Source organism: Lepisosteus oculatus, chromosome 29 (assembly GCF_040954835.1).
Source record: "Lepisosteus oculatus isolate fLepOcu1 chromosome 29, fLepOcu1.hap2, whole genome shotgun sequence".
NCBI classification, from domain to species: domain Eukaryota; kingdom Metazoa; phylum Chordata; class Actinopteri; order Semionotiformes; family Lepisosteidae; genus Lepisosteus; species Lepisosteus oculatus.
In genome coordinates this window covers 1,248,699-1,276,563 of record NC_090724.1, presented here as the reverse complement: position 1 = coordinate 1,276,563, position 27,865 = coordinate 1,248,699, and the positions used below count along the sequence as shown (strand labels likewise).

Below are 27,865 nucleotides of genomic sequence, written 5' to 3'. Positions count from 1 at the left end.
CCTGAAGTGCATAATTAGCCTTCCCAGTTTCTGTATCATATTTTCTTAAACTATCGCTGAGTACGTTTTATTTCTCTTTGAAAAAGATAAGAGCTCTATTTAGAGACCTTAATGGCTGGCACAGACAGATGTTCTTGTAAAAGGAGGCTGTCTGGTTTCCTGTTTTATCTCTGTGATTCAGACAGGAGACAAGGATGCCATCTCTAAATTTTGGCCACAGATACAAGCACTGACAGTAGAATTTGATAAACTAAAATATTTCCTTCAGCTGGAGACTTTGAATAGATCGATTATCTTGTTGGAAGCGCACCCCTCCCTCAGCACTTTTAGGGGTGATTAATGAAGATATCTATTTTTACCACAATGGTTGGCTTTCTGTGGACTATAGGACCTTCACGAGACATCTCCTCTAGCTGCCAATAAGGTATAAAAGTGTCTCCTTCAGTCCTTCATTCTGGCAGAGTACAGAGGCAAGCAGACAAGCTCTACAAGAAGGAAAACTGCCAGCATTTGAAACATTTGAAGACGTGGAAGAAGAGTGGACTTCAACACAAGGTGAGAGATGACGATACTCCTGGAGATTCGTCTTCACTCAAAAATTCTTTTGCAGGCTGGACTCTTGGATATAAAGGCAGAAACTGAACTGATGGAATTCACCAGCATGAGAACATAACACAAGTTCTCCCTTCAAAATCCAAATATCATTCCAAATTCTGTTTTGATAATGGTTGATTTTAAATGAACGTGGCTAATGATTTTCCTGCCTAGGTATTTCCTGGCCAGGCTAGGGATCTGATCTCACAGCCAACAGTTTATTAGAGAAAACTGATACACCTCACCTGAAGTAAAAAACCCATTAGCAGATTTCTGGTCTGTTTTGTTAAATAATAAGACTGTATTTCATTAGATTTTATTCATTTCAGTGCTGTAACTGAAATGTGATCTGGTGTGTTTACACAGAAAGCACAACCAGTAACTGTACTGTAGAAGGAGAAAACAGAAGTGCAGTCATTTGTGTTGAGTTATACAGGAGCTGGCACCTGATACAGTATAGAAATGCAAAATGAGCAATGGTTGTAGATCGGTGCTGAGGTACAGAAACTGCTCTTTTGGGACTGTGTCACTCTGTTCTTCTTCAGCACGTCCACCATGAAAGCTTTCAGCATCCTGGCCAGTGTGTCTTTCTGCCTTCACATGGTCAACAGTATAGATCCTGCTCTGGACTCGGAGTGGGAGGCCTGGCAGGAGGAATTCGGGAACCCCTCTAGGGAGGTGAGTGATGGGGATTGAGAGTAGTACAATGTGGGGTACATGTGTGCATCAGTACAAAAATGAACCTATAGGGAAAAGTAAAGGAATGGGTGTCTAGGAGCATAGTGCTGAAATTAAGGGGTTTAAAAGGAACATTCAAGGTAAATAAGTAAATGTGAGCAAACACAGGTACATTTTAAGTAGCATCTTTGCAAAAAGAAATATAGTTCTGGCATGACTATTAGTTTTGAATCTATTAATTGGTTAAGTATGTGTGGAATCTGTGCATGGTTAAGTATATATTAAACTAGTTCAGTATTTAAGTTACAGGATATACAGCATACAAGTTAAAAGAAATGTATAATATTAAATGCAAATACTGTTTCCATTACTTAGGATATCGACTTCACTTTTACCTTGTGCAAAATATTAAACCTCAAAAACACTTCAAGAAAACTGAAAAGCTATTTCACTTGTTTTAAATAGGTGTTCACAGGAGTCTTTCAAACTGATGCTTATTTTTAAAACCAGCCTTCCCGTAACACAAAGTCCCCTGACAATGCTATCTTCTGAGTTTATGACACCTTTCACTCAGAGCCATGTAAGCTAAGCATTTTATTCAGCATCTTAGACACTTATAAGGAGATGCGGAAAACAGTAAAAATACCAACTTTAAAAGTAGGACTGACAGGAATATGTTCCTTAAGGCACATCCGCTGCAGAGAAGAGAAATCTGGGAGCAGAACTACAGAGCTATTGAGGATCACAACAGCAGATACGCTGAAGGGCAGGAGGCCTACGAGATGGCCATGAACCAGTTTGGCGACCTGGTGAGCAGTTCAGCCCTTCCTGCAGATATTGTCCATCCTGCATTCCACAGCATGTGCTGAGCCCCTCTTTGCACCTTGTCCCATCTCTCAGACTGCTGAAGAGTTTGTGGGAAGGAAGGACGCTCCTCTGGCTACCAGCACCCGGCGTGTCGACTTGATGCTGTCTGCCACAGAACTGCGCCAGGCTGCCAGCAGGCTGAACCTCACCAGCATCGACTACAGGGCCTCGGGTTACGTCACTCCTGTGGAGGACCAGGTTGGTTTTCATAGAAGTCAAAGAACAGCTTCTAGGTATCTCCTCCCATCACAGACTCATACAAATACCCTACAAATGCTGAAACACACACTGTGCGTGTGTGCGAGTGCGTGTGCACAAATCTATTGACAAGAGCAGCAGTTTATAATGAGAAGTCCACAGCCTCTGTTAATCCCTGTAGTAACTACCAGCACCTGTGACCTTACCAACAAACATCAGCCGATGGCCTGTCACACCCACTAGGCATCAAGTCGTTGTGTAGCAAATCTGTTCTCTTCATCAGATCAAATCTTCATCATAGGTTACCTTGGTCAGTTTCCTTTAATATAGTCATATACTTAGTGAAGACTTTACTGTAGTTTTTTATATCTAAATGCCTTCACTACACTTTGCTATACTGAACTATGGGAATACTATGAAGTACTGTAGTAAACTGGTTAGAAACGTGTGTCATGGCTCAATGTTGTAAAACACAGTGAATCCCTGATAAACTATGGGAATGTATTGTAAATGTATGGTAGAAATGCAACAATTTTGTGATGAAACTTTTCTAAAAGAACTGCATGCTTTACTCATGGTACAGTAGCTCCATCTTTGTTCCTCTTCCGCCATATTACTTTAATTTAGCCATGTCCATTATTATTATGAAGAATATTCTTTTTAAGCTTCATGCCACCTACATCTGTAATGCATTTGTCAAAATCTTTGCAAACATATTGTGGAAGGGCGACATATTTAATAAAATGTCATATTTTCAGTCAGACCTGCTCTGTGAAGGACAATGTATCTTAACGACCCATAAACCTTCCTGAGTTGAGCCTGAGTTGTTCTTGATTGATAACACTTCCCGATCAATCTGTTGTGCATCCTACCAACTAGTGCTGTGTGTCTCTGTCTCTCCCAATGTGTGCCCCTCACGTCTCCCAGGGTATCTGTGGCTCCTGCTGGGCCTACAGTGCTACTGGGGCTCTGGAGGCCCAGTGGAAGAAGAAGACAGGACAGCTGATTCCTCTGAGCAAGCAGCAGCTGATTGACTGCACTGCAGGAATTAAGGGCTGCACAGGAGGGTGGGCCAGCCTGGCCTACGACTACATTATCCATAACGAAGGGATCCAAGCTGAGGCCACCTACCCTTATGCCATGAGAGTGAGTGATGATGTCAGAAGAATGCAGGGCTGCTCCTGTGTCAACCCTGCTGCTTTTGTACAATTTCATATTTGGACCCACTTTTTGCAGAAGTGTGCTTCAGAGCTCCCAGCTGCCATCACTCCTGCCCTGGCCAGAAGTATCTGGTAGCGCATACCCTCTGCAGAGCATTCTGGGAAGCAATGAAATGGAGCTCTTGGGTGGGATGTTGTTCAAATCTTTTACAAATTGTGCTACAGAAACACAAAAATGAAGGAGTAAAAGAAGGAGAACACTAGAAAATGTTTTAAATCAGAGCTTCGATACGAAAGGGAGGGGCTACTGCTCAGGAGGTTCACTGAGGTGGCTGCCTGTACAGTATATTGGGCCAGTCTCTGAGTTCACCAAATCCAGTATTGCCTTTCTGCTTCCCCCATCCAGGAACAGCCCTGTGCTGCTGATAAAACCAAAGTTGTTGCCACAGTGGGAAGCTGGAAATTCCTCCCTATAGGCAGTGAACAGGCCCTGGAAGACGGTTTAGTGACTATTGGGCCTGTTGCCATCAGTATAGACACCACAAGACCAAGCTTCCAGTTTTACCGTAGAGGTGAGCTCTGTTTGTGTTTGTATTTGTCCTCATGTTGGCAGCTGAAAGACTTTCTCTTTGTCAGAATAATGTGGCTTAAAGACAAGAGTTCATACTGCTGACAATGTCCTAGTGACTCAGACAGCTCTGTTGTCAGGTGTAGGTCAGTGTCCCGGGGACGTCTCCCTAAACAACAGGTTCCTGAGGCCTGAACTCACACTGGACAGCAAAATAAAGCATAAATCTTTAACCAAGCAACTCTTCTGTACAGTCTAACCACCAAGCAAACACTACCGTGAATCCCTTTAATTATCCCCATGTAAGAATGGGGATCTTAGCCTCTCCAATAATCAATTCATCAATCATGTGAATAACCCTTCAGTGGTTGGTCAGCACCTGCAGCTACCATCCTCCCTCCAGCTGGCCAGCTGCTGCCAGGTGCCGTAAGGAAGAGATTCTTGGTCAGCTTGGGTTTTGCTGCGACTGGGAGGTCCAGATGCACAGCAGTGGTCTGGATGGGCTCAGAGTCAGGCAGGGTTCCTGTGTGTGCACATGGGTGCCCTGGAATTGCCTGTAAGACACCGGTTTGATTAACTGAGAACAGGTCCTCCCTGAGCCACCTGGGCAGTGCTAATCTCTGCTCCGCTTCTTCACAGGAATCTATTATGACCCCGAGTGCTCTGTGTGGAAACAAACCCACTCCATGCTTCTGACCGGCTTTGGAACCGAAGGATCTGAGCAATACTGGACCATCAGAAACAGGTAAAAGCGAGCCCTTCTGAAACACCATTCTCGTCATTTCTTCTGTTGTTATTGTTATCCTGACTAATAATGAGTTTTATTTTAGTCAGCAGACTGAACCTAGTGCTGTTCTGATCAGAACTAATTGCAGATCAACAGCAGTCAGGGAAAAGCCACTTTCTCTCTGAGAACAATGGGTGAAAAAATGGACATATAAACTAAATAATTAGACAAAAAATTTGACTGCTGAGTTTTTGTTCATAATTAAAGAATTTTAGAAGAAACAGCTTGTCAATTGCTTGACAGAAAGACGTTAAATGTCAGCACAGAGTGTAAAGAAAAGTCAGAACTAAAACCATTTGCAAGGCTGTTTGTTTTTAGTAACCAAACAGACTACTGTACCTATGAAAGTGTTGGTAACGTTAAAGTGTATGCACTGGACCTGGGCAGCATGTGGTCCCAGCGCTCTCTCCAGCTCCCCCTCTGCTCTTTTCCAGCTGGGGGCCGTGGTGGGGGGAGGACGGCTATGTCCGACTGGCCAAGAACAGGAACCGGCACTGTGGGATCAGTCAGTATGGAGTCCTTCCCTTCGTGTGACACCTTCACCGCAAGAGGCACCGCGGAATGGCGGCAGAGAGCAATATCGCCGTTTAATTTCACAATATAAATTGTCAAGTACAGGAAGAGATTTTTTACTTGTGTTGTTCTTGCCTTGCTGAAACATCAACAAGAATGTTTAAAGTCAGGATATTTATTTTTTTATCTTATAGGTATAGGTTGCGAAGAAATCTTATTTGGCCTATTCAAAGCACCGCACTTTCACTGTGCAAACTGTGAACCAGAGAGATTATTTACTGAATAAAATGGGATCATGGGAAATATTCTCACACTAGAGGGCGCCATGTTTTGTTGATGTTTATAATCATAAGGTTTTTGTGTGTGTGTGGCAGTGTTTTATACGCGGACTATCAAATGGGGAAATACTCAACCAATTCAAATAAACCGAAAATCTACTTTGGCCACTAAATGGAAAGCTGCAAGAACTAGCCTGGAGACATACTAAAAAAAATGACAAACTTTACAACACAGCTACAGATTTTTCTGGTCCAGTTAACCTGTTGCCCTGCTGCAGTCATCACTGACAACAACCAACAACCGTTTATCAGTGTGGACTGCTGGCAGCCATGAGTCACATTAATGTGTAAAGGCAAAGGGGTATCTTGTGCAGAGGTCTTACACACAAAAATATTCAACACGGAGCATGGAGGAACACAGGATTTCATTAGCATTATAAATGACACTCTGCATATGGTGTGTGTGGAGGCAATACCAGACGCGAATGTGTTTGTGCGTGGTGTTTTCTGCTTAGTGTTCGGGTGCTTAGCCGTTATGCTACATAAAAAGTGCTCACTGTTTTTTACATGGTAACTAATATATGCATACTGTACATCGAGTTTGGGATTGAAGCTAAGGTGTCTTTGTGTCTGCCAATAATTGAATTTTCAATGAGAGGGATGCACATAAAAATGAGCAGTGTTATACAGACTAAGAAGGAAATAAAGGTACACAAACTATATAGAACAATTCCTTAAACCTACACAAGGGTATAGAAGATGCAGTTTAGGATGATGATTGTCATATATGGTTTGTCTTCTCATAACATGGCAGAATCTCTGTGAAAAGATAATAGAAGCTACAAAATGCGTACTCATTTTCCACGGACAGAACACGATTCTGTTCCTTAGTTTCAAGTGTATATGATAGATATGCATAAATATAAAAATGTTAACATTTAGTTGCTGAAGGGTCTGACCAGTACCGGACCATCACGAGTGGGTAATTAAGGCGTCTGGCTGAGCTCTTAGAGGCTGAACTCAGGCGTTGCCTGCCGGAATGTGGGCTGTGTACTGGGCCGGCTCTGAGCCGCCATGTGCTGCGCAGGTGTCTGGATACGTCACTTTCAGAAGATTCATTTCCTTCAACGCAGAGAAATCGCCCCGGACTTTTGTTTGCCGGCTGTTTTTGGAAGGTATGGTATTTTTGTTTGTTTGAAATATCAACTGAGAATAATCTGATTAACAAGCGCGTCTAAATCATACGGTATCACCTTCTGCACGTTAGACGAAAACTTTTTTTTATGCAGAGCACAAAGGAACTGGTCTGATTTCTTTTATGTTATGATCATTAAGGAATATCCTGTTTTCCCACCGGAATTTGTTTCCAATTACTTGCAATTAAGTAAAAATATTAAAGTGTCAATCTTGTCTTGCTCTTTTTAAATATACGCTTCTGGTTAGGGAGACAAAAATCGCTTTAAAAAAGCACGCCGAAAAATACACTAAAACATACAATAGATCTCCAACTCTGAACGCAGACATTGATTGGAAAGTCTTCCAGAAATAAGGTGTAGATATCGTCCTAGATCCTAAATATCGGAGTGCTCAAAGGGTGATTGGAACGAAATATTCTGCGCCCTTCACCCCCAGAAACTCTTTTAAAAATCTCATCGATCAGTTTCAAGATTGGGATTTTTCGATGTTAACTTTGCTCCAAAAAGCAGAAGTGAGGAAGGCGTGTGAGGCTCTCCAGCAGGGGCACAGAATGCGGAATCGCCTCACTTGTGAGCTTGCGGGAGTTTCCTCGGCAGTGACCGTGTACAGGAAATTACTCTATTGTTTTCTTATCGCATTAGAGTCCCCCTTTTCTTTCTTTGCCCAGTCCAATATAAATCTAATAGGAGGAAATAATATTTGCCTCCTTGTTAGCTACAAAATATCAGTAACGCGTCTTAATAGGGTACGAATTTGACTCTCCAAAGGTCCGCATGAAACAAAAACAAAACAAAGCGTACATTTACTTTTGTTTTATATTCCAGAGATTCCTTTCCTTCGTTATCGACAGGTTTGCTTGGGTATAGTATTGTCCAATGTATCTGTTGGACAGGCCGCATTTGGAGGCATGAATTACCGCAGAACGGACACTAGAGGGACACAACGCACACAATTGTTTATAGTTCCACTGGGTAATTATTACTTAATTGTATTATTGGTTAATGGGTTGAGTGCATATTCTCACATGGGTATAATTAGTGATGTGCTCTCTTAGGAAATAATAAAGAGAGGCTGTTCTCAAGAGACATTGGGTGCAAAACTTGCACTTGCACCCAAGTTTCATCCTTATGGGTTTTTGTGTGTGAAAATACCCAGAGACATCTTACATACTGGTGGAATCTATCACAACCTTCTTTACTAAACCGTGCTTTGCACCGGTATGTTGGTGAAATCAAATATTAAGGATTCCACTTCAAATTAAAGCTCAGTATCTTGATTTTCTTTCTAGACGGACATGGACTTTGTGTTGTAAGGACAGGAGGTCACCTCTTAGCATTACAGAACAGCGATGGCATGCCAAGCCCAGCCCCATTCCAGCGAGGAAAAGGAGTCCTGCCCTTCCTCAGCCCTGCTGCCTGCTAGCGTGGACCGCCTGCAGGCTCCCAGCCTCAGGGGCAGCGAGCGTTTCCACGTCTTCATCAGCTACAGCAGCGCGGACTCGCAGTGGGTTCACGAGTTCATTGCCGCGCTGGAGTCCAGCCCTTGTGGCCTGGAGCTCTGCTACCATGACCGAGACTTTGTGCCTGGACAGGCGGTGCTGGAGAACATGTCCGTCTGCATCCAGGACAGCCAGAAGGTGCTGCTGGTCCTCAGCCCAGACTTCCTGAACAGCCGCTGGTGTCTCCTGGAGACCAACATGTCTCTGCTCAAGGACTGCTTGGAGCACAAGCCAGTGGTGCCAGTCCTGCTGCAGCCAGGCCTCACTGTGCCCCTGCACCTCTGCCACCTCACGTACCTGGAAGCCAGAGACCCCCACTTCCTCCGCAAGGTGATCAAGGTCCTCTGTACGCCCAATCACCTGCTGAGAAGCTCCATGGGCTTGTCATTCCAACACCCCTCGCTCTACAGCGGAAAACTCCTCCTGGCTCTGGCTGCCGCAGACGAGGAGGGGATACCACAGTGGAAATCGGGGGAGTTCAGCGATATGGCTCTTCCTGACCAGCTCCGCGTGGTCATCAGAGACCCAGAGAATTACCTCACAGCCATCAGAATGATCAACTGTTCCTCCCAGACCAGCTCCTGCTTCAGGCTTCTGTGGGTGCGAGTGGCTGTCTGCTTTCTGCTGTTTCTGTTGTTTCTTGGGGGGATTGCTGCATGTATCTGTGCAAGTGTTTTAGGCTCTATTAGTGTTAAGCTACATTACCTGGCAGTTTCATGTATTGGAGGGGTAGTAATAGGCATTGGAGCTGTTGTGCTCATCCCAGCTCTGTTTGTAATGGTAGTCTTCTGGGGGAAGAATAAAGGGAAGAAGAAACTGGCCGAAATGCAGACCCGCGTCTGTCAGGCCAACATTGTGATCGCAAAGGAGAATCTGTTGATAGGCTGCGAGTCAAGAACCAAGCTCTATTTCGTGTACGTGTCCTTAGAGGCCTGTCAAGACGCTTTTGAGGTGACCTTTCGGGAAAAGGCTACCGCTGCAGACATGTTCCTGAAGGCAATGAGATACTTCTCCTCAGGCTACGCCTGCTGCTTAGCCAGGAAGCATTTCCCTTTTCCCACCAGTAGCAGTGTAGGGCACCTGGAAGGGGGTGTGTGTTTCTGCCGGTATGTGGGTGAGAGACTGCACCAAGGAGCATGGTCTTAGAGTAGCTGGGGTTTGTCATGAGCACCCAACTACTGTGTGTCGCCATGAAAAACACCTATTTCGCGTTTTAAGGATTTAATTTTATTGGGTTAGAAAAACTACGTAAGGAAATGGGGTGAATGTACATGACTAGAAGGCAGATTTATTTAGCCAATCCCAAAGACAGGCTTTACTGATTTTTTTTTCTTGGAGAAGTAGAATGGAGAGAGGAGACGAGGAGGGATAGTGGCCAGTAATAAAGATTCTGGTACTTTGAATGTGGGTTTGAAACACTTGCTCCACCTTATACATACATCTGTATCGCAACAAGACGAGAGTCCCATCCCTGTAGTGGAGCCTGTCGCTGCGGGGGGTGAGGCCTGAGCCCGTCACGGTGGGGTCCGCACGGAGCCGCCCTCCCGCCATTGCGCACGCTGCTGTGAAGCTGCTCTGGTTTTCATCTCTGCTCTTGGCCAGCCACTTTCACGCCCTTCAAGATTCATTTCCTGTAATCCGAGAAATCTCCACAGACTTTAGCATGCTGACATTTTTTGGAAGGTACGGCGTTTCATGCTTTTGTTTTTTCTTTAAACTGATAAATGAAACTGATGTGATTAACAAGCGCGTATAAAACATGCAAAAACTGTTGTTTCATAAAGAGCAAATCAGTTTTGTGTGTTTCCGACGGACAATCTGAGACGTATGCACGAGCGGGCAGACAGATCATACCTCCGATTTCCATTGCACAGGCGCGATTTGAAAGGGGATACAGATTTCCACAGCATACTGAATGCGATACGACACCACGTCAATGGCGAGAGAGAGGCAGCAGGAGAGAAGTCCGGGGTCCCAGGCAGGAGAGGACTGGTTGGAGAGAGGCCATTGAGAGTCAGTGATGGAGGACGGGCCGAAAGAAGGTCTCATCACAGCCCTGAGCCATGGCAAACTGAGAAGGGACAGTGTCTCAGGAGGACTCGACTCTGTCTGAGTACAGCGGTTGTTGCCAGGAAGCCTCAAGTCTTAAACAACTGCCATATCCACATTTCAGCTGTGTAGCTAGATCCATACTCCCACAGCCCTTTGTGCGAAGAGACACTTTCGATTTTGAAAGCACTTTCACACAGTTTCCCCTTGTGTCCCCTGGTTTGCATCTTGTTGGTCGTTCTGAAGAAGTCTGCTGGGTGCCTCTGTTGATGCCTTTGAGGATATGGAATACTTGTATCATTTGTGCTCACATGGGCAACAGCAACTGGGTTGCCACGTGCCTGTTGGTTCGATGTACAATATTACTCACATTGGCTCCATAAAGATAGCAAACCTTCTGTCTTGCAGTGCCCGTTGTCTGGTGCAAATCACATAGCACACACAGAAAGTTCTATTTTAAATGCTCCCCCTTAATCTATTATGGATAGAAGAAATACATTTCGCAATTAATTTTTAATACACAAAGGATGGGATTCAAAGCAATTCCTGTATGTTTAATTGTAAATATTGTGGAGTGTAATTCATTTTACTTTCTGGCCGTGGAACAGTGGCCTCATTGTTTCCCATTTCTAAGTAAAGTGTTACAGTATGTTAGTTTGGTAAAGTTATTTTCCTCCTGAAAGATAACTATTGTAAAACATGGTAATCATTGATAATGATGGCATGGAGATCCATTTATGATGGGAACACTCCTAATCAAGTACCTTTCCCAGGGTGCATCAGTGACCTCTTTTCCAGGATTTGGACCAGCAGCTCTCCGGTCCAGAGTCTAGTGTGGTACCACTACTGTACTTGACCGCTACACTACTAAGAAATAAGATAACACAGGTACCTGCACTTCCTCATGACTGCGTGAGTCCTTGCAATCCTCGCAGTACCCTCTTCTGAAACCCCTTCCCCACCACACCCAGAAAAGAGTGCCAGGCCTTATTTCAGTATTACAACTTGATTTACTTTCAGTCAAAACCAAGGCTGTTCTCACAGAGACAGCCTCAGCAATGATACAAACTGCAAATAAATACGATTTTTTAAAACAAACTATAATTAAAGAACACATTCCAACCGATGCGATAAAATATCAAACTTTACAAAATGAAATAGTGCAAAAACACAAATAATTTGTTTTTCATCCAAATAATTAAAATTCCTTTAAAACTCTAGTTTACAGTTTGGAGGACTACAAATTAACAAAGGGCAAACTCACAGAGAGACTGAGGAAGAATGCCCCGTTCTGAAAGAGGATGAGAAAGACAACAGTAAATTTCAAAGTGTGACTGGTGTCCAGTTAATAAAAAAATCCTGATCCTTAGGACTGGTGTATGTGCTATATTGCAGTCCTGTATTATATTAAAGAATGAAACACAAACACCTTCCACATAAAAACAAGCACCATCTAAAAACAGAGGAGCAATCCAATCATCATATTACCAAACTATGTGATGCATATAACTTTGTTATACTGAGGTACAGAGACCTCTCTGTCAAGGCTTGCATAGTGCAGCAGGCCGAGCTATACCAAACACTGGTGTGTTTGCTCCAGATTGTGCTTTGTCTTAAGCTGCAGACGTATTGTACTTGTTGAAATATGGCAGGGCTGTGTTCCAGAAAGGTTTGGATACATATTAAAAAATTACACATTGAACTTAAAATAAAAGCAATAAAATAAATATACAATATGAGTCCTGTATTAAATGTAAATATAAAGAAACCTGAAGACTGGTTAAGTGTGTTTTTGCACAGAGTCACACTGACTGGTAACAGGTAAAACGTCCAGCGTCAGTTACACTGTCTCTCCAGGAGTGTTACTCATGCAAGAGTGAGATCCAGCACTGGGACTCTTTGATCTACACCAGGTAGACCCTTTCCTTTGGAAACAGATGTACAACTGAAGTGTGAATTAACCCCATTCCAACCCAGAACAACTGGAAAGACAAGCTGTAAAGCTCACGCAGCCCATTGTCATTCTGTAGAATAAGCCCCCTGTTCCCCTTGTGCTGCCCTGTACCTAAGGCATGCTCTAGATTGGTTATTCATGTTCCAGATTCCCATGCTATAATAACAAATCACACATTTCTCGAGACAATTATAAGAAATGTTGAGCTAAAAGCTTCTAAATAACATGTTTTTACCCAATGAACTGTCCCTCATTATGCTTGTCAAGTTGATATAGCGGAACACAGTTTGAAAACATGACCTTGATTACAAAATGCTATAACTGCTGTTTGGTAACATTAAGATTTACACCCAAGAAAATTCATAGCATGTAATTAACATCAGTCTAAAAGTAGCTGTTAACATAGTATTTGGTTACTACAATGCCTGACATGCATAGTTTTGAGCTTTCCATTGAAAAAACTTCAGGAGTGTTAAAAATAAAATAATAAAGAGATTGCACATGCTAAAGATACTTAATTAAAAGAAGATTGATAAGCTACATTACAGAAACTCGTGCTATTTTCGAGTACACTGGTTTTGGGTTTCAACTGAAAAACAGGGCAGACAGCCCACTTAGCATTGTTTTTAAAATATGGTCCATAGGGTCTACTGCCTTGCAAGAACTTGCATAACTGAACTGAATGATCCTTAAATTTAATTAAATTCCAAAGTCTAAAAGCAATGTATTAAAAACACCTTACAAAATCAAACTGCTGGTTTGGCGCCCTTTAGGACTGTAAATGAAGCACGGTACCAGAAGAGGTGGATTTGTCTGGCTTGCAAAATTATGGAACGCCAAGTTTCAATAACTGGGCATAAAAAAAGAGCAGACACACTAACTGTCCAACTGCACCATCTACTGTCTTAAAACTGCAATAACGCAAAACAGTCCCACCAACATTAAATGTAAGTGATATGTGCTTTGCCCATAGATAGTATTATCCAGTTTCTTTAGTTAGTCTTCTATATTGTGCATGCATTCCTATTTTGCTTGAAAAGCAGACAAGATAGCAGTTTAATTATATAAAAAAATGTGTACATGACACTTTAAAAGCTATTAAAACAATGAAAGCTTTTAAGTTTAAAAAGTATTTCCAGAGCAATTTATAAAGTTGGTCCTAATTTAGTTCTTTATGCATAAGAGACTTGGAAATCCTACAGGGATTAGCAGAGATTCACAAAACGAGAGACATTAATACTAGTGTAACCTGTATGAACAGTACAGCAATTGATGTTGTACCCTTTGCTTGTGCTTCGGTGCGAAGGCAACTTTCCTTAGAAATTTACAGACGGATGTCCTGCAAAATGTTGAAAACTTAGTATCGAACACTATTGCGTTAACTTCTTGGGTGTCCATTGACAGTGCTGCCGTACTTATATGTAAACCTGAGAAATAAATGGGACCAACTTTGTTTCACATATATCTTCTTGTCAATTTTATGATTAAGAATAATCTCTTGACAATTATCTAAAGTACCACTTCACCATCTTCTCAGAAATCTCAAGTGTAAACAACAGGTGATTGTTGCTTTGCTACATCTGTCTCTGGTACAGTACCTTCAAACAAGAGAATAATAACCTACAGTGTAAAACTACCTCAACCCCATCAAATTGTACAGCCCTTTAAGATTTAAAGAAAAAAAAAAGAATAAATGTATTGCTTTTTTTTTATGGATAACTCCCTTAAAATTTTTTGTTTTCGTTCGATTCACCTCAGAAAAATGCACCTTCTTTCAGCTGACTTGGGAAAAGCCTTTTATCACCCCTGAATGTGTCTGTTAGGCGAGGTTCAGTCCTTCAGAGCAGGTGTCTTCGGGTTTTTTTAAAATAAAGTCTCTCCAGAAGATTTTCTTCCTCTTTCATGTGGACCTGTTCCTTCCACAGTTAAAGCTGCAAAGAGATCTCTGGGCTTCTCTCCCGCGCCAGTCTTCATCAACATGAACTCATCTCTGACACAGGTCTGCTGAGGCCACCTGCTTTCAGCAGCTTTGCTTTGAAAAAAAACATTAAAATGATGCAAAGAGAAGGAGGGTAGGAGCCTGTGGAGTTAAGGATTCACTTTCCTGCTTTAAAACAAATACAGGTTTTCCTCCTGAAAAGTCCTGAAGCCCCTTCTCAAGAAGGGAGAAGTTTCTTTTCCCCTCGGTTGGTGGCTTTATCATCAAATCCCACACAACAGCACTTGTGCTGGCCTCTACACCACATCTGAGGGGTTATGTCTTCTTGTACCTGTGAGTGAAAGAAGCAGGAAGGGTGAGTATGTTTGTCGTTTTCTGCTTTCCCCTGAAATAACTGTTGCTAGTCCCTCACACACATAAGTGTACTTTTTGTTCAAGTTAAGGATTAATGTCTTTCAAGCCAATGTCACTTTCTCACCCAATCACACTACTGTTTATGGACCAGGCTGTGGTGATCTTCACTCTACCATCATTGACCTCATTTCACATTATCCAGATACACACAACACGAGTGCGTCTAAATATGCATTGTCAGGTGGGCGAATACAACATATCAGACAGCCTGTTCAGATTCAGCCTTTAGTATTATTCATTAGCTGAGAAGAAAAAAATAGATGCAGAACCTTGTTTTAGTTTTAAAACAGTTTTTTTTTCAGTTTTAAAACAGCCTTTAAAGCAAATTCCCTGAGAAATACCAGTTTCAAGAAAAAAAAATATAAATGTATGAGTATAAAAAGTATAAATATATATTTAAATATACGGATAAAGAGCTAAAGAAGAACGAGGGAACAAGTAAAGGTTTATTTAATGCTGAAAAACTTGGAATAAACCTTAACTTGCTCCTTTGCAGCCTAAGCAGGCTGACTCAGCTCTCTATTGGAACTTCTTAAAGAAGAGCGATACTTTCAGGTGGTCACGCTTTTCACAAGAACACAAAACCGCTGCAGACTTTCTGGAAAGTGAAAGTCAGGCAGTCAGTCAGACAGGCTGCTGTTGCACCTTAAACGAACACCGGGGGGGAGGAGAGGTCCCATGAGGGAGGGGTCACAATTCTTGACAAAGGTAAGGTGAGATCTTGGAAAACATCAAGGCACGTGATCCGGCCATTGTGCTTTCCGGGAAGGCAGCCTGTGCACACCTTCAGCCACACCCTGTTACACAAGTATTTCACTTCTGACTGGGGATGGTGATAAACCTGTATCAGCCACAGCTCAGGGCCAGCTGACTGCAGCTCAGGCACGACACATTTCGCAATTACAATTTTGAAAAAAAAAAACCTTCCTTCTACTCTGCCCCAGCTTTCAACCAACTGAGTTGCATGTGTGTACAGCAGAGGAGAAGAATGTACTTCTCCTCTGCTGTGAACAAACATTGAAGTACATCCGCAGCAACAGATTTGATTTGTCTAACAAAATGGATTGGTCCTAACAGATTTGCGTGCCACTGTACATCACCAACACAGCCTTTTCCTGAGGGCAGGGGTCAAACTGGAGAGACACTTACTCGCTTTGCATAGAGAACTCAGGCAGGGCACCCATGGAGGTCAGCTGCTCCTCCAGAGCTACAATGCGCAGGCCGATGTACCCTGAGGACAGCAGCAGCACAACCACCCTAGAACATGCAAATACACACATACTGTAACTAAAACAGCAGACGCCAGAGGCATTCTGTGGATTCTACTGCAAGAGCTGTCATTTCCGAGAAGAGCCATCTGAACCAGCCCTGTGAGCTGCTGGCTTCACCTTTACAGAAGGACAGAGCGAATAAGAATTGGCTCTACAGGAGACTACGTTCTGCAATGAGATGCAAATTAATGAAAAGCTGCACACTGAATGACCACTGTCTTTAAACAACCTTGTGTTTAAAATGAGCACATGGTCAGTGTGTGTAAACATTATCAAATGATTTAAAATCACTTTACTTCACTAGTTCTATAATGTCTAAATCATTAAGTGTACCTGTTACAGATGCATCTCATAAAAAGACTGCTCTGATAAATTTGCAACGCAGTTTAAAGTACAATTACGTGGAGAATATGAAGCTGCTGAATAAAGAGTCGGCAGCCAAAATACAGCTCCTGACTATTTAGTTTTGCTTAATTTGCCTTACGTGTGACAGATTGCTGCCTAACACGCATTCCTCTTTCAGGAAGAATGCCCTTCTGCAACTCAGTGATGATAACGCTAAATGAACTGAGGCAAATATGCACAGAATGGCTGATTTGTCTGTAGACTGAATTCCTATTGTTGGCAATAAGGAAACAGAGCAGTAGAAGCAATAGAGGTGAAGCACCAAGAAGACAAAAACTCAAGGATCTCAGCTATGATTTCTTGGATATTATCACTGATGCAGACAGCCAGACACATAACCATCTGCTAATGTCAGTATTTAAAAGATCACAATCGCACCAAGAACATACTTTTGGGTCTACTAAATCCTAAAACCTGGTATCCAATGCTCAGCAAAGAAAACAATCCATTTTATATTTAGTTTCTAGCTTCAATTTGCATTCATCTTTCCCTTTAGTTTTGGAATCACTATCATTGTTTATTTTTAAACACCTCAAATTGATATCAACAATTGTTTGCTCACGTTAGCTCAAAGGCTTCTGGACAGAGGGGGTGCGGTGATGTTAACAAAGAACTGTCCTCAGGAAAAGCACTGGGACACGATAAATGGAAACTTTTTTCCACACCTTGGACACTAGATGCTGTTGCAACATGGTGAAAATATAAAATTGCATTGAGATATACTGTTTTTTTATTGCTTTGCATATATGAGGACAGAAGTGGAAACTACATGGCAGCACATTTAAATCGAAGACCCAAGGGGTTGTGGGGTCTGGAACAAGCTACCCCACCTAGTTGGTAATTCACTTCCCTGGCTTCTTTCAAGACAGGCTGGATGAAACTGCGGGGTGTTTGGTGTTTTCGAGTGTTGCTGTGCAGTGAGAAAGTGTGCAAGAGTGTGACTTACAGCATTAGGTAAATCAACAGCAGGACATTAACAGCAGTAGTCTCTCGCACAGCGAGGAAGGATTTCGCCTTCTGAGTTACCGACCAGACCCAAGAGGCACCTGGCAGGGGCAGAAACAAACAAGTTAAAATTCCTGAACTGAAATGAGCCTCACCTCTCCTTGTCTATACAATGGTTTAAGGAAAATGCAGTAATCTCATCCTGAATGGGTGGTTACCAGTTCTGTACTAATCTATTCAAGCTAGAGAACTGAGACGAAGCAGGTGTTTTTCTGTGAGTAATCCTGCTTCAGGTGCAAACCTGTATTTCTTCACTGATCTGTCACTGTTTCCTGGACTTTTTTTGTTGCCAAACCTAACCTTTTAATCAGCGCAGCCAGGAAACTGCAAGGGTAAGGAGGAAATCTTCTTGCTGGGAGGCCAATTTAGACAACGATTTTTGGAACAGAAATCCCTGATATGTCCGTGATAGGCAGTGGAACTAAATATTTAAGTTAAAACCTGAAATTAAAAAAATCATCTTTATTATGTTACAAAACTGTGAGGGGAATATCTGATAATGAAAGAACCTGGCAAAAGAATTGCACTTTAGTTGTAGTATTCCAGGTGATTTCATTATTGAAATTTCAAAGTTTTCTTGCATAAACTCCTCTGGTCCTCTTAAGCTATACAGTAACATGGAAAAGGGTTGTTACAAAGTACCTGTGTGGGGCTCTGCAACACTGTCGGTCTGATCTTCATGGTTGTAATTTGTAGGGGTGGACGCATTCAAAGCAGGTGCATACTCTGTGAAGGGGATACGAGGATGATTTACTAATGGATCCTTCAGACCCTCTCGTATTTATCTCCTGGACTTGGACCTGCAGATTGCTTGCCCTTGGGTTCACATGCTGAATATATTAAAACAGCCTTAATGCCTAACTGGAGTGCACGGAAGATTCAGATAAGCTGTGGTTCAAGGACAGACCACAAAGTCTGAATGCACCGAAACAGGAAGAGGTGGGATCCAGAGACTGGCCAACCAGTTTTATAAGCCAGAAATGCTAAATCATATTGGCATACATCATAAATACAAAAACCTGCTATACATTTTGCTACAGAATAGCAGAACACTGGAAGGAAGAATCACAAGAATGTGTCACTACTCCCCATTACAGGGAAGGCCACAGCTCTGACAAAGCCCATAACTTTGCTGTCCCTGGAGTACAGCAGTGAAATATATTTAAACGTGATGTCTGTTTCTCAAGGTATATAAATGGGTTCCAATGACAAAAACTCTAACCTTTGGTGCCTTTGTTGACTTTGGGAATGGGCGAGACATCTTTTGAGAAGGTAGAATTTCTCTCAATGGACTGATCATTGCTGTCCTCGAGGCTGGACTGGCTAGAATTCTATAGGGGAAAATAACAAGAGCTATTGAGATTTCTAGTGCACAGAACAGAAGTTTTGCCAGCAGCTCCAGCTGTATTCACCATGTTTTGCAGAAAGAAGAACAGTCCACTTGTACAAAAGAAATGGCACTAGAGCAACGATCCCTGTCAGAAAAGTAAAATGAATCTCACTGCTACAGAGAGCAGAGAGAAGACAAGTCAAAATCTTTCATGGGTTTTGGGTTTTAGATTAAGTGTTAAATTGTCCTCAAAGACGTTGATAAATAAGACATTTGTTATTTTGGAAGGCTGCAATACACATATTCCATGTGCATTGGCATTTTGTTTTTAAGATGTTAGTATAGAGATTAACTCCTTTAGCTGAAAAGCAGCACAACAGCAAAAGCATTTTGTAAAAAGCAACACATGGAAAGAAGCAGCCTTAGTCCTTACCAAGTTCTTGCCTTTCTCTAGGCTGTTTTCTGCAGAGGAGAACACAGGGCTGCTGTTGGTACTGAGGTCCTACAGGGAGATGTGATGGATGTTACCCACATTTAGTGTAATCAGCTTAAATAGTAACATTAAGACAGAAATGAAAGCAGGCAGGAGAAAAAGGTGAAAATTGCTCACCTCATACTGAGAGCAAAGAGACTTCAGGAGTTTGAAACAGGACTCCCGGTTCCGCAGTGACACAAACACGAACTGTGGATCCACAAAAAAAAAACCAGACATCAGCAATAAGACCAAAGAAAGACGCCTTTTACAACTGGTGTGAACACTACTGTGAGATTACATTCTAACATTAGTAAAGATACATGATCCTTATTATTCAGGGGAAGAAAACGAGATATAACCACCCAAAGGTAAATCTAAACAAAAATCTTGAAAACATTAGAACTTTCATTTACGTTTAATAACATCTGAGGGAAAAAAATACCAACGTAGCTTCTTTTTTTACAGAAATGGGTGAGGGCCTGAAGCAGTAAAATGAAACCATATTATTATTTTGGAAACAATGCATTCTTTTCAGGCAAAATGAATGCAGGCCCCGCCAAAAATATGATGGAAAGTGAAGACAAGCATTTACAAGAACTTGCAGATTCAGATGAAGAAAAACATTAAGAGTATAATTCTTCCACAAACTGCATTTTTCTAAAATGACCTACTCCTATTTATAATTATTGCAATGCTTTGTTTTATATCCTCACCTTTTCTCCATCGTTTCTTCGGATAGACAGAGCATTTGGCACCAGGAGAGCTGTGTTCTGTTTTTTTATAATGGCCACCAAGCTCACGGGAATCACCACCTTCAACACACAGAGTTGCCAAGTGGGTCAATGTCAGGCAGAACAGGAGTCTTAATCTTGACTAAAACATTAAGGGTTAAAGCTTTGCTTTCCTAGCACAAATACATTTGCAGCTAATTTTCCAGAAGATACAAAAATACATTTTCTTTTTTACTCTTGCTTTTCGTCAAGCTACTATCCATTTGCACTGGCTAACTTTATACTGAAGCAAAAACCTAAAAAAACAAAAACAAAGTGAAAGCCTGATGAAACCTGACTTTTGTAATGATTAACAGAGAAGACTGTCTTTCACAACAGTTTTGAAGGAATGCCATTTAAACTTACTGACTTTTTGGTCATCATATCAATGAGGAAATGTAATGGAATCAAAGGGGATACGTATTTAAAAACAACAACAGGAAACACTTCTTCGCAAAGTGGTTTATAGAGTCTAAAACACACTTTCCGGCTCATGGTAGCAGCCAATTTTGTGATTTAAGAAATAAATTTAGTAGAAATGAGAGGACACCATTTAGTCCTTTTAGCCAGTTTGGTTGTCAGTAGCTAATTGATCCAAATGTCCAAATGTCTCTTGAAGGACTCATGGTGTTGACTTCCACAATATGACTGGGTACTGTGATCCATATTCTCACAACCCTTTGGGTAAAGACCTGCCTCCAGTTCTCTGTTTTTATACACTTGCACTTATTTCAGGAAACAGCTGAATACTCAGATGCTCGGTTCAATTAGAAACTAAATGGGTCAAGTGCAACCTTTCAAGTTTGTAAGAATGGGGTCGACGAGTGTTGTTTACCTTGGTGTCTTTTAGAAGCACAGATGAGTAGAAACAGATGAAGTTTTCAGACACAAACATTTTACCATGGTACGGCACCTCCTTCTGCAGAGCACATGTAAAAGCTGCAGGAAAACACTTTTATTACTCAACTGCACTTGCTAACCAGGATTTAACAACAGACTGGGTTAGAGTCCACACTAAGGCTGCTCGCTGTAGCTTGAGATAGCTGTCATATGGTGTTTTGACACAGAAAGGCTGATCTATAAATGACCCTTAAATTGCAAGTCCTTCATCAAGTCAAACATCATCACGTCCTGCAATTATGTCTTTATTGTTTTCACAATCACTACATTTTGCAGCTTAACAAGATGGTGTTCCAAAGATCATATGCTATATCATCACGTAACAGGTAGCTCTTTGTGTGCTGGTGCAAACACAGCTGACTGGATTTCAAGTGTTAGCCAAACCTAGACATGTCTGTGGCTTCTGGGGCTGAAAGGTGACAGGGCTATTTTCAAAACCGAGTTTGGTTCTATTCAATTCTATGTCCAAGAAACACTTAATCTTATAATCTTTAATCCATTGCAATAAATGTTACATAAAGTACAGGTAGGAAGAGGATTTACATGTTCTTTCCACCTTTACATCTGTGCGGTGTGGGCTGTTTAAAGTGCTGTGTTCTGATTGTGTTGAGGTGTATCTGTGGGAGCTGCAGGCTCTGCATTCTGGCGTGTTACTCAGGAAAACAAAGGCCAACTCACTGTGTGTTAAAGCCTCATGCTCTGGAACGTCTTGGAAGAGCTTGTGGAATGTTTTATTGTGCTTTACAAAGCTCTGCAAGAGACAGAAACGTTTTATTCAAAGTTAAATATATATAGTAGCTAATCTAGGGTAACAGATGCAAAATTAACATTTCTAATGTCTGAATAGATGCAATCTATGTTCCACAGAATGAGTTGCACACTCCGTGTTCACATCATATTCCAAAACCAGTACCCGACTGTGGCTTCCCACTGCAAAACTGAACCCTTGTCCTGATGTGGCACATTTGGAATTGTAATCAGGGCCACACTCACTGCAAGATTTTGGTAACATTATCAGTGCTGTGACTGTGTCTCTGTCACCTTTGTTGTAGCCAAGGGAACACTGCCCTACAACTAGATATCTCCATAGCAGGGCAGCCGCTTACATTTTTGCGATGCTTGTGCTAAGTAACATAAGGGCCGTAAATACAGAGTGCACTCCTGGTGGGTGGGGGTGACTCTGTAAGCAGAGAATACACTGGTAACCTGGTTTTGTTAGTTTTTCCTTCAAGCTAAAAGGTTTAAAAGCCTGCTCTTAGTTAGGGCCTCCGTGTGTTTTACAGGATGCCCAAGGCAAGGCAAAACTTACATTTCTACTGACGGAGCCTGTCCCCTCTGTTTTCTCCAGCGGCTTCTCATATGTGCAGTCAAACGTCTGGGACCTGCAGCAAAGGTGAAGACTTGAAGTTGAAATGCTCTGTGTCCTGGCAGTGTCAAGCTTGACCCTTCATGCAGTCAGCTCTCAACTGCTCTGTGTTTCATTTACGCGTTGTTTAACACGCCTCAAGAATATACACCGTTTCTTAATTAACGCATTGAGTACCAGTTGCCAGGATGAACAGAATTGCTCGGGTGACACACAGGCAGCTGGGCAGGTTTTGTCTTCCAGCCTCTGTCATCTAATCCCATAAAACGTAATGACTAAAACTGCTGACAAATAATTAATTCTCTAAAACTCTAAATAAGGAAAAACTCATTTGTAATGTTACTTACAAGACTTTGAAATAAAAAGGCATTTCAAAAAGGTCCAGAGTAGAAGGGCTGAAAATAATTAAAGTATTCCCTTAAACCGATAAACATTGCCAAACATTTGGTTTAAAAATGACTTTTTGTACAAGTCTAAAAATTAATGCAACAGGTTTAGTATATAAACATTTTACATAAATAAGAGTGTGTAATTTGTCTCATTTGTCAGTTCAGCCCTCTGGTTGGGACTGGACCCAAAACCTCCCTACACTTTACATACAGGTTTATGGGGAATTCCTTAATTTTGGAATTTACACAGATTTTTCAGGAATCCACCTGCCATGTCAGGACGCTGCCTGCTGTTTCAGGGTTCGGGGCGGACGAGGCGGCGCTCAGAAGGACAGGCAGAGGGCCAGACAGCTGTTCGTACCTCGGGGCTCCTTGCTTGGCCAAAGCCTTGTGGAACTGCTGCATCTCCAGCTGGGCCTCCTCTAGGCTCTGAGCTTTCCTGGGCTCAATCTTCATCCTGCTCTTCCCCTTCTTCAGCATCGCCAAGCCTCCCCCGCTTTCTGCCTGGTAACTGGAAAGGCAGAGCAGGAGCACAATTCAGCTTGTGTCAGTCTGTGTGTCTGTGTGTCTCTCTCTGTGTGTGTGTCTGTGCATGCGTCAACCTGCATGTTATTTTCGTCTCCTTCCCTTTCCTTGTTTCCTTCGGGAAGCTGTAACTCACTTACAGAATTTCCAAGTTTGTTAATTCACCGTTTCAGAGATCTGTCACCAGCAATGAAGGCCTTTTGATTTGGTTTAACAGTAGCCTGGGAGCCGTGGTAAGGTTACATCAACACCAAAAGAGCCTTCTGTGTAATTCATTCTCTTTCGACTGGAAACTCTGATCTAACCTCGTTAAAAGGTATAAGCCACACATAAGAATTTCAGTCAATCCAATCTACATCTACAGCTCCTAACATCCTCCTTTCTCATCATCGACAGGGTACACAACACATGACACTTATACATTTAAACAGCTTTTGATATGGGAAAGATTGAGTGACAAAAACTGTCACTTTTAATAAAGCCGAAAAAGGTACTGTTTTACAATTTAATAAAAGTACAAGAAATGTTAAATACCTGGATTTTTTTTTTAAAGTTTGACAAGACAATTTGGTTATAGTTATACATTAATATAAAAGTGGTAGAAACCAGTGAAAGATTTATCCGGCTGAATTAACTACACAAAAAGTAAAAAGAAGCGTCTGAGAAACAGCACAAATTATAAATTTCAGATCTGCTTTCTCTAAAGATCGTCAGGCTCTGAGCCTTTTCATAAAATGAAGGCAGTTTTTGACAAAGTTGTCTCTAACCTCTGACACCATGACCAATGTAAGACAATCTTCATACCTGTGCACAGACTTTCCTCTTGTAGTACGGAAACAGCTCTCTACAGAAATCCGCATCTTAATGCTGCAGTTAATATAAGACTCTTGACTCTTGACTCTTCCTTCAGTTTTAAGTCAGTCATGTCACAAAAAAGCAACTGAAAAGGCACAAGAACATTTTCCAGTCTACACCTAACTTCTCGAAGTTGGCTTCAGAAACCCATTTCTTCAACAAGCAAGCCGGTGCTCTCAGTGCTGAGTGAACTGGACTGACGTTGAGCAGCACCTGTAGCAGGTGTAACACCACACCTTTTTCTAAAAAATCGAGGAAGCGTTTCCATGACGTAATCGTTAAATGCAGGCGTTTTTTTCCCCACAGACTGACGGTAAGGAGAAGAGCTGCCACTACCCTGCGCAAAAACGAGTCTCTTCTTGCATATTGATGAGGTGGAGAATCAAATGAAGAATCAGCAGTATCATGTGGGAGCCAGTACAGCAACACCATGTGCAGCTATTGAGCAATTGCAGTTCCAACCAAGGGCGCCTTACACAGCGCTGTCGTACAAAGCCCTCGGTATACATTAAAAACAGGAGTTTCTGTGCAGGTGTTCAATGCCTGGAGGCTCAGCTTCAGCATGCTGCATGTGTTGGTCTCCACTAGCCAATGTATTCATATAGTAATAGTCTTCTAGGGCTCCTGTGTCTCTCAAGAGTTAGTTGTGTGGGATGAAGAACTTTAAATGCCAAGACACTAGATTAGAACTGAACAGTACTAGTCTTGAACTCTGCTGGAAAGGATGACACAAAACAAAAGCATGGCACGTGGAAATTCAGAACAGGCCCAAACATAAGATGTAGGATGGATATAGACGCTTTCCAACAGCATTACTCTCTTCCAGCTGAAGTAACTAACCCAGCCACGCTGTCAAAGCCAGGTGCCTGGCTTCTTTCAAGAGACTGAGGATTGAAATTGGCTGTACGAGATCCTGGATCAATAACCTGCTACATGCCAAAGGAGATAGGGGTCTCCTGCCATTTGTAATCACTCCTCTGCTCAGTTCTGTGATAGGAGTGAAGCAGCTGGAATTGGTCTGAAGAAAGTGAAGAAAAATCTAAATCTGTAGACTCCAGCCCTTCTGCTCTACCACTGCCACTCAGGACACAGAGGAAAAAACACTCTGTCTTTCTAAAGGGTTACAGCATTTTTCTATTACAGATGCTTAGACCCAGCTGAACACGCACAGTAAGATCACAATTTTCAATGTGTCAACTCTTCAAGACACTGACTAATAAACCGAGATATGTGGAGGTTTCTATCTGCCTTTGATCATTTTGAAGACGGCTGGTTGGTTTCTGCTGATCACAACACTGTCAGATCAGAGTACACACTAATGTCTAGGTACTTCAGAAACATCAGCACACCCACTGCTCATTAAAAGAAAATATATTCTCAGGTGCACTATGCCAAAACATCAAGAATACTAATGGAATTTAAATTCATTTGCAGAGTGAAACAAGTGTTTAAAAGCCACCTGAACTTGGAATGTTGACATAACTGCTAGATTAGAAATCTGGACACCTATTAGTGCAGTGGATTCAATCATATACAAAACTATGAAATCAGACTTTTAGCATATATGTATTTTGTTCTATTGATTTTACAATAAAGAATGTAAGGTTGGTTGTGCTCGTTACTTCTTGAAAATGTATGTTTTTTTATGTTCTGCAGATGGTTTTCCATTGTGACCTTCCAACTAGAAACAGAAGTAACTTGAGGAAAACATGAGTGAGCCAAGAACTGGAGTGTTACTTTGGCAGTTAACACTTTCACTCACTTGCTAAGAACAGTTTTAATTGTAGAGAAAACAGCAATAACACCAACATGAATATGACAGGAATATGTTATTTTCCACATGTCTTTATTAAGCCAGTTCCAGTCACTAATCAGGACAAGCCGAGTTCAAAGTTTGGTCCTACCTCTGAGGATGTAACATCAAAATGAGACACTTTCTAGTAACTAGTAGCTGTTGAATAGTTCACCACCTGGTTTTCTGCAAGTTGTTATAGATAAAAGCATTTGCTCAATTACAGTCATCGTTATATCATAATGTATTCCAAACTTTCCTAACTTTCGAATTCCTTGTTGTTGATGTTTTTGGTGTATTGTTGGGGTCTACCGCAAAGCAAATTTCCCCTGGGGGATAATGAAGCTTAAATTGAAAGTGCTCAGATCTGGGTTGCTGCTGTAAGTGGTGCTGGTGGACCAGTACGTGGCACTCTTTCCACTAGACCAATACTCCAGTATCCCCAGTGAAACAGGACCCCTCTGTTCACCACTCCCCTGGTCTACTGTGTAGTAGATGAGGTAGATCTCCTTCATAAGAACAGCTGTCTCTTTCATTATCCAATATACATCTAAAAGATGCTTCTAGCTTGCAGAATAATGCAACAGGGGGCCTTTGGGAGGGAATATGGGACTCCCTACGCAGTGTCTGTAGTGCTCCAACTGCACAGATGAATTAAAACACCTAGGTACCTCCTCTAATCAACGTGAACCCCTTAACCTCACTCAGGGAAACCACAGAGACCCCATTAATGAGATCATTTACCAGCTTTATTACTCCTGCCAGAGCTACAAGTCTTTAACTTACAAATTCTGCCTTTCCTTTTAATAATAATAATAATAATAATAATAATAATAATAATAATAATAATAATAATAATAATAATAATAATAATATTTCTTTATTAGCCCTATACAATTTCTTGCATTAGGAATTCGTCTTTTTGTATACCCCAGCATTTCTCCATGGAGACACAGACACACAGACATGGAGAGAAGCTGGGGGTCAGAGCGCAGGGTCTGCCATTGTACGGCGCCCCTGGAGCAGTTAGGGTTACGGGCCTTGATCAGGGGCCCAACGGAGTAGGATTCCTCTGCCGGCCGCGGGATTTGAACCGGCAACCTTCCAGTCACAGGCGCAGATCCTTAGCCACAGAGCCACCGCTCTGCCCTGACTTTTGACATTAACTAAAAAAATGTTCTCACTGAACACTTTCAAATACAGTATTACTGAGGGTGTTTTGCACCGATTGTTATCTCCTAGCAGGATGTCTTTCGTTACAAGTTGCTCATCACAGTACCGAAAGACAGAGGCTCAGCACATAAAACTTACAATTGCTGCCCATGTAACCCCGGCTTCTAGAGAGAAAGAAAAAGTCTCTCACATTTTGTGAAGATGTCCCAACGATAAGGTCTTCATTGTGTTTTTTTTTAGGTTTTCCTTGATTTAGTTATGGGATTGAGCATTATTTACTGAGACCATATCTCTTGTAAACCACTTCAAAATAAAGGAAAAAGGAAGATCTATTATAGAAAAGTATATATTTTGTATTTCGAGCAGAAGGAAACAAGTCCAAAGCTATTTATGGCAAAGTATCTTGTAGCCTGAAGTTTCTGTATGCTCAATTCTGCATTTACAATTTCGCTTACAATTCATTGCAACTAAAAAACACCATAAAATTGTTCAAGATGTATTATACAAAATGGACCTTCATAGAACCCAGTCAACATCAATTTACCCGCTTCACAAAATGAATTTTGTTAACTTCTCCCAGTGTTCAGCTAATCGAAAAGACAATAAGGTACAATGAAGTACAGCACGCAGCGCATGTGAGCACAGCATAATATCTTCTCAGCTCAGCTTTGAATTGAAACTGCTGTACCAAAACAAAAATGTACTGTACTTACTAAAGACTGTCCAAAGAGCACTTCCTCATCAAACTTGTCTTCATGATTTGAATTATATCCTTACAACTCAGTCTGGTTCTTCTGTTAATCTAACATTCACTTTCAAGCCTGACCCGATTCCTCACTACCAGCTAAGAGGTGACTTCCTCCTCAGGGGCTGGATTTATGTAGAGTGCGATCGGTGTGGCTGATAGGGAAAGGG

The 27,865-nt window shown here is 41.8% G+C and overlaps 3 protein-coding genes across 9 annotated transcripts in view; 2 read left to right on the top strand and 1 right to left on the bottom strand.

Moving 5' to 3' along the window:
* The first annotated feature begins 467 nt into the window (after positions 1 to 467).
* On the top strand, positions 468 to 5,634 carry LOC102692644 (cathepsin K-like). 2 transcript variants are annotated; one of them, XM_069186024.1, is made up of 8 exons: positions 468 to 555; positions 1,140 to 1,272; positions 1,959 to 2,081; positions 2,173 to 2,337; positions 3,265 to 3,483; positions 3,904 to 4,069; positions 4,705 to 4,810; positions 5,287 to 5,634. In XM_069186024.1, exons 2-8 carry the CDS (start codon positions 1,150 to 1,152, stop codon positions 5,384 to 5,386), a joined length of 1,002 nt encoding a protein of 333 aa, XP_069042125.1. In that variant the 5' UTR covers positions 468 to 555; positions 1,140 to 1,149; the 3' UTR covers positions 5,387 to 5,634. The 2 variants fall into 2 exon arrangements, with proteins under 2 accessions (XP_069042125.1, XP_069042126.1); XM_069186025.1 differs by lacking the exon at positions 468 to 555 and having other exon boundaries at positions 1,045 to 1,272.
* Positions 5,635 to 6,702: 1,068 nt separating this feature from the next.
* Positions 6,703 to 10,785, top strand: LOC107079687 (uncharacterized). 3 transcript variants are annotated; one of them, XR_001480621.2, is made up of 3 exons: positions 6,703 to 6,818; positions 8,129 to 10,021; positions 10,213 to 10,785. XR_001480621.2 is itself a non-coding variant. In XM_069185953.1 (3 exons), the coding sequence occupies exon 3, from the start codon at positions 8,189 to 8,191 to the stop codon at positions 9,482 to 9,484; it is 1,296 nt and encodes a 431-aa protein (XP_069042054.1). In that variant the 5' UTR covers positions 6,703 to 6,818; positions 7,665 to 7,811; positions 8,129 to 8,188; the 3' UTR covers positions 9,485 to 10,785. The 3 variants fall into 3 exon arrangements, 2 of the variants coding, with proteins under 2 accessions (XP_069042054.1, XP_015221215.2); XM_069185953.1 differs by adding an exon at positions 7,665 to 7,811 and having other exon boundaries at positions 8,129 to 10,785; XM_015365729.2 differs by having other exon boundaries at positions 8,129 to 10,785.
* Positions 10,786 to 11,374: 589 nt separating this feature from the next.
* LOC102692441 (GRAM domain-containing protein 2B) overlaps positions 11,375 to 27,865 on the bottom strand; it is a 44,395-nt gene continuing 27,904 nt past the window's right edge. For 2 of the 4 annotated variants that reach the window (XM_015365731.2, XM_015365730.2), the window contains exons 2-13: positions 22,967 to 23,116; positions 22,160 to 22,232; positions 21,529 to 21,601; positions 20,786 to 20,889; positions 19,894 to 19,992; positions 19,316 to 19,387; positions 19,139 to 19,207; positions 18,598 to 18,706; positions 18,018 to 18,101; positions 17,317 to 17,416; positions 15,844 to 15,951; positions 11,375 to 14,611 (exon numbers count right to left, since the gene is read on the bottom strand). In XM_015365731.2, coding sequence (XP_015221217.1) covers positions 14,596 to 14,611; positions 15,844 to 15,951; positions 17,317 to 17,416; positions 18,018 to 18,101; positions 18,598 to 18,706; positions 19,139 to 19,207; positions 19,316 to 19,387; positions 19,894 to 19,992; positions 20,786 to 20,889; positions 21,529 to 21,601; positions 22,160 to 22,232; positions 22,967 to 23,116 — 1,057 coding nt within the window. In that variant the 3' untranslated portion in view covers positions 11,375 to 14,595. Of the gene's footprint in view, positions 14,612 to 15,843; positions 15,952 to 17,316; positions 17,417 to 18,017; positions 18,102 to 18,597; positions 18,707 to 19,138; positions 19,208 to 19,315; positions 19,388 to 19,893; positions 19,993 to 20,785; positions 20,890 to 21,528; positions 21,602 to 22,159; positions 22,233 to 22,966; positions 23,117 to 23,934; positions 24,404 to 27,663; positions 27,805 to 27,865 lie in introns of those variants that run through there. The other 2 variants (XM_015365733.2, XM_015365732.2) reach the window with 2 other exon arrangements.

Coding starts and splice junctions, on each gene's coding strand:
- LOC102692644 (XM_069186024.1), top strand. CDS start 1,150: ATGAAAGCTTTCAGCATCCTGGCCAGTGTGTCTTTCTGCCTTCACATG. Junction 1,273..1,958: donor TCGGGAACCCCTCTAGGGAG/GTGAGTGATGGG, acceptor ATGTTCCTTAAG/GCACATCCGCTGCAGAGAAG. Junction 2,338..3,264: donor TCACTCCTGTGGAGGACCAG/GTTGGTTTTCAT, acceptor CACGTCTCCCAG/GGTATCTGTGGCTCCTGCTG.
- LOC107079687 (XM_015365729.2), top strand. CDS start 8,189: ATGGCATGCCAAGCCCAGCCCCATTCCAGCGAGGAAAAGGAGTCCTGC.